The 8,320-nt window shown below is 36.1% G+C and overlaps 1 protein-coding gene across 1 annotated transcript in view; it reads left to right on the top strand.

The window, feature by feature from the left end:
* Positions 1-3,986: 3,986 nt before the first annotated feature.
* LOC118833612 (retinal dehydrogenase 1-like) overlaps positions 3,987-8,320 on the top strand; it is a 48,562-nt gene continuing 44,228 nt past the window's right edge. Inside the window, exon 1 of the mRNA XM_036740989.1 lies at positions 3,987-4,150. Within this exon, the coding sequence (XP_036596884.1) occupies positions 4,064-4,150 (87 nt within the window). The 5' untranslated portion in view covers positions 3,987-4,063. The remainder of the gene's footprint in view (positions 4,151-8,320) is intronic.

Raw genomic sequence — 8,320 nt, 5'->3', positions numbered from 1 at the left:
CCAACCTATAACAAGAATCTCTTTATAAACTGAAAAGCAACTTTCAACAAGTTCTCTCAAAAATATGAGAAGAAGAAGTCTCAAATGAGATTTTAGCTCAAGCTGCAGCACTGTCAAGTAAATTCCCACAGGAGCCAAGTTTGAGGAGTTTAATTGACAAATTATATACAGATATAGATAGATATAAATATAATATATAACATATATAATATTGTTGAAGAATGTTAGAAAAGGACAGGATAACTTCATGGCCCTCATACTGGAAAAAAGGGGAGTTAGTCATTTAAGATTTCGGACCTGAAATATTCACATATAGTATTGAAAAAAAACTCTACTCTATTTTAACCCATATCCATTAGTTCCACTATCTCTGGGGGTTTGGCACCTGTGGCCTTGAGGCCACATGAGGCCTTCTAGGTCCTCATATGCAGCCTTTTGACTGAGTCCAAGTTTTACAGAACAAATCCTTTCATTAACAGGATTTGTTCTGTGAAGTTTGGATTCAGTCAAAGGGCTGCACTAGAGAACCTAGAGGGCCACATGTGGCCTCAAGGCTGGAGTTTCCCCACCCCTGGTCTAGGGTCTCATCAAAAAAGATATAGGAATACCATGAAAAGACTCTGAATACAAGCAGAGTTGTAACCAGATAAATTAGCATTTTAAGGAAAAAAAATATCTAGAATAACAGACTTGGAGTTAAGTGTGTTTTGAACACTTATTATTGATCTAAAAACAATGTACTTTTTATTTAGGTGTACTAAAAAAAACCAGCAGAAAATTGTTCTAATAAAGGTCAAGGTCTCCCTTAAGGATCCAACTAATCAACCAACAAATATATCCTACTCACCTGCTGGGCTCAGGCTCTGTGCTAGGATGTAAGTACATAGAAGGAAGCAATGTCAATATATATCCAACACACTCTCACACACACATGCACACACACGGTAAATACAAAATAGCTTAGGAAAGAAAGCCCAAGCAATCAGAGAGATCAGGAAGGGTTCCATGTAAAAGGTACTTGAAAAAAGAAAGAGTACTTAGAAAGAAAGAGAGGGGCTCTCAGAGCCAGAGGTAAGGAGAGATTGTATTCAAGGCAAACGGGACAGCCAGTGAAATGTTAAGTTGATTGAAGAATTGGAGAATTGGGTATGAGGAACAGTGAGAAGAATTAATTGCTGGGCTAGATTGCAGAGTACAGAATAAGGAATAATGCCTTATTCTTTCATTAATCTGAACAGGGCAAATAAGTGCCAAGGACAGTTACAAAATCTTTTGGGCTTAAAAGTGAGCCATTAGAGAGCATAGATTCAGACCAACTATGATGATTTGGGGGGGGGGGGGGGCGGAAGCTAAGGGTGTGTCTATACAAAGTATTTTTAATTTTTAATAAGACCTGAAAAAACAGATTCGACTACATAGAAAAAAGGGTACAAAAATGCACGATGAAAATAATTCCTTAAGAAGTAGAATTAGTTAAATGGAAAAAGAGCCACTAAAGCTCACTGAAGAAAATAATTCCTTTAAAATTAGAATGGACAAGTAGAAGCATCAAGGGACACAATATCTCAAGGAACAATAAAACAAATTTTAAAAATGAAAAAAGAAGAAAATATGAATTATCTTATTGGGAAAATGGACCTGGAAAAATAGGTCAAGGAGAGATAATTTAAGAATTATTGGATTAGCTGAAAGCTATGACCAAAGAAAAAGCCCATCATATTTCAAGAAACTGTCAAGGAAAATTTATTCCAGAGGGTAAAATAGAAATTGAAAGAATCCATTGATCACCACCTCTAAGAGATCCCAAAATGAAAACTCCTAGGAATAACATAGACAAATTCCAGAACTCCCAGGTAAAAGAGAAAATTTCTCAAATATTCAGAAAGAAACAATTCAAATATTCAGCCTCAGTCAGGATCACACAAGGTTAAGCTGATCCCACATTAAAGGACATTTTTTTGCATATTTTGACTACAAAATAGGATTTCTGCCTGTTGTGGTATGTCAGGGCTAGGTTAGGAAGAACAAACAATTTTTAGGACACTTTTCTAGCCCCTTCCTCATGCCAAGAGGTAAGCAGTGAAATCTTAAAAAAAAAAAAAAAGGTTGCTCAGACACCCAGAGGGCTGCTGAATCCCACTGCTATTTCAGTCCTGTGAAAAGATAACCCAATGCCCTGGGCTATCTGCATGCAGAGTCCTGACAATAACTTCCAGTGTATTCGTACCTGCTTCCTTGCCACTTGCCCATTGCCACAGGACTTCAAGGTAGGTAAAAATGATAAAAACTTGTGGTTCATGTCTTCTGACTCACACATAAATTGGATTTAATAAAGGCAGTATTGCACCTGGTTATTTGGGGTATTAAGGAAAGACTTACAGCTATGTCTACACCAAGCATGTGAAGACTTAGTTGGTAGAACAGGCAGATGTGAACAATTAGTTCTAATGGGCCATGATGGTGGTAAAAGCCAGCACTATGGTGAGCTTAGAGCTTGGTTAGATATCAAAGACAACAAGGTTGTCCACTATATTCCAAGCCATGACTTTTTTCTTGTCACTGGATTCCAATGACTCAGGAAGAAAGAGTAAGGCCCTAAAATACCTCATGCCTGGATTACGGCAACATCTTTCTGGTTAATCTCCGTGACACAAGTCTCTCCCTATTAAATCTGACCTCTATTCAGATATCAAATTGATCTTCCTAAAGATCCAATCTGACAGTGTCACCTCCCTATTCGATAATTTCTAGTAGTTCCATGTCTTCTCCAGGATCAAAGAGAACATCCTCTGGTTCTAAAAGCCCTTCATGACTCTGGCACTTAGCACAGTGCCTAGCACATAGGAAGGACTTGATAAATGCTTCCTGATTGACAACTTTGCCAGTCTTCTTATACTTTAATCACCCACAAATAGCCTGAGATTCAATAACACTGTCCTGCATGATATTGCTCACACAGGACACTTCATCCTCCAGCTCCATGAATTGTAACCGGCTGCCCTTCACATTTGGGATTCTCTCCCTCTTCATCTCTGCCTCTTGGCTTCCCTGGCTTCCTTCAAGTACCAGCTAAAAATCCCATATACTACAAGAAACTTTTGCTCATTGCTTGATACTACTGACTTCCCACTGTTGCTTATCTCAGTGATCCATACACAGGGCCTCCCAAAAGGCTTAATTGTTTGTTTTGAGCTATTGAAGCTAAAAGTTTACCCTGTTCTCATTTATGGCCACGGTAAACTTACTCTTATCTTCCTCCAAAATGCTCATTCTTGATGAGTTAGGTAGAAAAGAGTGATAAGCTGTCCAATTCTGTCCCTCACTCAAAGGAACTAACTTAGCAGAGGTGATGAGAGCCCTTTGGTGGCCAGAGAGCTGCAATAAGAATGAAGAAGCCCTTGGGCTTAACACTTTGGACGCTTGCTCACTGTGTGACCAGGCAAATCACTGAGCCTTAGTTTTCTCATCTTTAAAATAGGGGTAGCAGTAGCATATACCTCAGAGTTGTAAGACTCAGATGAGGTAACATGTAGAGTATGCTTTTAAGGAGTCTTTTAATTGAAAAAAAACAACAAGGATCTCTCCCCCCTCATATCTTCCAGAAATGGGAGTCCCCAAAGACTACTGCCTTGTTCCCTTTGCTGATGTCTGTCAGAGAAATTAGTTCACATGTTAAAGGGGTTGAGGGAATGGAGGTGGGGGGTGTGATTTCAAACTCAATAAGCAAAGCAGCTATTACCATTGTCAGATATAGCAACTTTTTAAATTATGAATTCGTATGCAAATAATATACTATGTTCTAAACTAGCTAGAGGTTTGACAAAATGGGTTTCTTAAAGATCTAAGTTTAAAGTCTGGATCTTCTCTTAAAAAAAATGTACTTTCATTTTCTTTTTTTTTTTTTTGCTCTGAATTGGTTCATCCTATCACAGTCCAGTATGCAAATGATCCTCAGTCAGTTCAGATTAAAAGGAACAAATAAAGCCAAGGGTTCAGTCTGCACGAAATTGCTGGGCCTAGTCTGCTATTTGACTTTACTTGTGTCTCTAGAACCAGCCCTGAAATGTCTTCTAAGGAAAAGACCTCAGCCAATCCAGCAGAGGGGACCATACCTGCCCCACTCACCAACCTCAAAATTCAATATACTAAGGTTAGTAGATTCTGCATGTCTGTTTCTTTACCTTAGGTAGGTGAAAAGCTTAATTAAAAAGAGGAAAGGTTAAAGGGGCCTTATTTAAAGTACATTCTGTGCATTAACATTAGCTATGCATGATGGGAATTTGGGTGAACAACCTTACTAAATACAAGATATTAAATAGTAAAAATAACCTTATACAACTTTGTCTGGATTCTGATGCTCAACCGTTTTTGCACATCTTCTTATAAGAGACAGTGCAAGTCAGTTAAAGGGCATAGTTAACCACTGTGTAGTTTTGTATAGATGGATGTGGGGGGAGCAGAAAATAGGGATCATTATTTCAATAAGCATATTTAAGATAAAAGCTGAAGGAAAGCCGACATACTGTAATGTGTATGAGGAATACATTAATTTATCTCATTAGAGACGCTTACCACTATTGAAACAGATGCCTGGCAGCAGACTAGTCGACATTAATAGGAACACAGAGCCAAAGCAAGTCTCCAGCCTTTCCACTTAGGGAGTCATGGCTTAAAGTGAAACTAAAACATGGCTCCAACTTGTTAAGTCCAAAAATGTTCCTGTGATGTGTACTCATTCCAAACTGTTATATAAAGCCTGCAAGTCAAATCACAGGACCTATGAAGGAAGATGTTTTTCTCCACCCAACTCACGAAAGAAGTGATGATTCATTCTATAATTTGAAACTGACTTCAGCTGTAGTGCCCAGCAGAAGATAAGAACTCTATAGATGGCCAATTTTGCTTTCTGAACAAACCAATTCTAATAACAGAGAAATTGGGAGAGGAGAAATAACTTGTTTGCAGCATTGGAGATCTTAAGTATTTTAAAATTTAGCACATTTCTCTTTTCATAAAACTGTCATGAGCTTTTTTTTTGGAAAGTGTCGAATTCTGCAGATCATTCTTTTCAAAAATGTTTCATTTGGGAATATAAATTTTCTTTTAGTCTTACTGCAAAAAAAGTTTTTATCAAGTTTAGGGAGTCAATGAATTCCATAAAGATGTATAATAACCAAAATACCTTCTGGTATTTTGCCTGTAATGTACCAAATACAAGATTATTGTACATTACAGGCAACTTTCTTCCCCCTCACCCCAAAATAGGCATCTTAAGTTAACATTTTTAAAGTGTAATATTCCTCATAGTAGCTGGCTTAATTCAGGTTGATTAGTATAGAGTTTTCTGCCATAAATAGATGTGTGAAATCAGGTAAATGACATAACCTCCTTGGTCCTCAATTCCCTTTCTGTTTCTATAGACTGATTTCAAATAAATATTATTTGTCCCCTTTAACTTCAAAATTCTGACAATGCCTGACCTACTTTTTTACTGTCATGTTATGCTGAAGTAAAAGCATATCTCCCCAATCCAAATGAATAAGCCTTCTTAAATGGTAGGCAGAGGAGGTGGTGAAACCTGATTTGTGGTCACTAAGAAACATTTTGCTGATTAAAAACATTTTTACAAAAGTTTTCACCTTCCTAGTGTATCTCAAGGAAAGTTTAATGTTAGCTGTTTCCATCTTGCCAAAAAATACCAACGCAAGAGACTTCAGATCATGTGGCTGACTAACTAGGTGGAAGACTAAATATTTACCCCAATCCAGATAAACTTTCAAATCTTTTACATATGTAAAAAAAAAAAGACTTCCATGCCTGATCTAGATTTATTAAAGAGAAATTTAACTAGGTAAAAGTATTCTGGATTAGCACTGAAGCATGACAATCCTTAAAGAACTCACTCAAGCCCCTTCTCCCATCAGATTCCACACTATTCTCAAGGATGCAGAGATTAACCTATGGGCTTCTGCCCCAGATCAACAATTGGTCTTTTGCTCCAGAGACTGGTAGCATACATCATGCCACCCTGCATTGTTTATGCCATGGCATGGGAACAGAATTGAGAAAAGGAGTAATTAATTTATAGCTGAATATGTAGTGGGTGGGTTAGTGACCCATGTCTACAGAAATTCTGTCCAGGACACCCTTTATGCCTACCCTTGACCCTGAAAAAAGGTACAAACCTTGATTTGGTCCAGACAGAGTGTAAAAGGATGAGAGCTGGGGAAAGAACTAGGGTAGTAGGCCCGCAAGAGGTGCCACAGTTGACCTGAAAGAAAAGAAAATTAAACTCAGCTGAGGTGGAGGGGGCAGGGTAGGGGGTAAGCTACTTAGAGTGAGAACCTTAGTTAGTGAAACATACATCTTGCTACAAAGGAGAAAAATGAAGCAGATTTACCAACTAGTTATACTCCCCTCTTCAAGTTAGAAGAATCAGAAATTAAGTAATGTGAGAATATAAGGAAAACGGGCTGAAATAGTAAAGATTTCAAGAAATAATAGAACATAGCCGAGACCTTCTTAATATAGAAATTAGATAGAAGATGGAGTTTAAACTTGGTATAATATAAATATATATATACATACATATGTGCCATGTATGTATATGTGTATTGTAATACAAGAAATAACACAAAAATATAGCCCAGAAATAGAGAAACTGGTTATAAGGTGGAGCTCAAACTCACAAGCTTTCATTTTTGAGAAACACAAAGAAACTAAAGAAGAAATAAATAAATTTCTACACCAAAAATCACAGAATAAAAATTGAGAATCTATAGAAAGGGGAAAGAATTATGAATAGAACAAAGTAAAGAAATTAATCACTTAAATAACAGGGGAAAAGAAGGAGAAGAAAAAAATTGATAATTTAAAGAAATTAAGAAAGAAATCCATAAATTAGCAAAACATTAAAACTAGGAAAAGGGTTGACAAACAGCAGTAGTGAAGTGGGGGAGGAGAGCCTGTGAAAAATGAGTTTTATCAAATAAGATTAAGAAAAACCAATCACCGCAACAAAGTGCTATCCCAGAAAAGGAATGGGAACTATAAAAAAAATTAATCAATATTGTTGACACAAATGGAGGAAAAGATGGAGATAACTGAGGAAATTGCATTATATTTAAAGGAATTGTAAACAACAAACCAACATCTTTATTTAAATTAAATTCTCTCATCAGCATGGCATCTAGAGCCATGAGGCAAAATGTTTACTAAATTGAAGAATGATTTAGAATATGTTAACACAATAATAACTGGAAATGTAATGTTCCTTTCTCTGAATCTGACAAATCTAAAAGAAAAATAAGCCAAAGGGAAAACAGAATTGAACAAGTTGTCAGAGAATTTAGCACTCAATGACTGAATGAAACCACTAGATAACATATTACACACATGCACACAGACACACACACACACACACACACACACACACGGACTGCATGACATTTTTTTTTAAATAGATTTTTTTTTTTTGCCTTTTTGGATCCTTTGTTTTTGTGAAGCGATTTGGGTTAAGTGACTTGGCCAGGGTGGCGCTGCTAGTTAAATGTCAAGTGTCAGAGGCTGGATTTGAACTCCAGTCCTCCTGCTTCCAGGGCCAGTGTTCTATCCCCACATGACATTTTTGCAAAAATAGAGCATGAATTGAGATGCATAAAATTTGCAAATGAGTGAAAAAAAGCAAAAATGTTAAACACATGCTTTAGAGACCAAAACACCATAAATACTATTAAGATAACTCAGTTAAGGTAGTACAAGGAAAACATGAAAATCTAAATGGAAATTTAAGAATGAAATCCTAAATAATTATTGGTCAAAGAAAAAATTGTAATTTTAAAAATCAGAACTAGATGAACAGCAATAATAACTACAAGTCAATTTACCCAAATTTCTGAAATGTTGTTGAAGCAATCCTTACAGGATTTGTTGCATATATTAATAAAAGAAAAAGGATTTTAATGGAAAATCATATAATGAGACTAGAAAATCAATGCAGAAATCTTAAAAATTAGAAGAGAAATAGGTAAATTGGAACTCAAAAAGACAGAAAAGATAAATTAAATTAAATTCCCATTCTTCAAAAAGACTAACACTTAAGATATTAATCTTAACCAAGAAGTGTGATATATTTTCCCTAGTCACTAATTCCTAAGTGCATGCTCTTGTTTATTCAAATATTCTTTATCAATTTCATAAGACAGGATTTGTTTATTTCATATTTTTTAGTTGGCACAGCTCTTTATTTGGTTAATGGTTAAACTTCTCTACATAGCCATGGAAGATATATGATTTTCTTCACTTCTGATTTTTTATTGTA

Source organism: Trichosurus vulpecula, chromosome 1 (genome assembly GCF_011100635.1).
Source record: "Trichosurus vulpecula isolate mTriVul1 chromosome 1, mTriVul1.pri, whole genome shotgun sequence".
Lineage (NCBI taxonomy): Eukaryota > Metazoa > Chordata > Mammalia > Diprotodontia > Phalangeridae > Trichosurus > Trichosurus vulpecula.
Note: the sequence above shows the minus strand (reverse complement) of the source record. Positions and strands in the feature narration are given on the sequence as shown.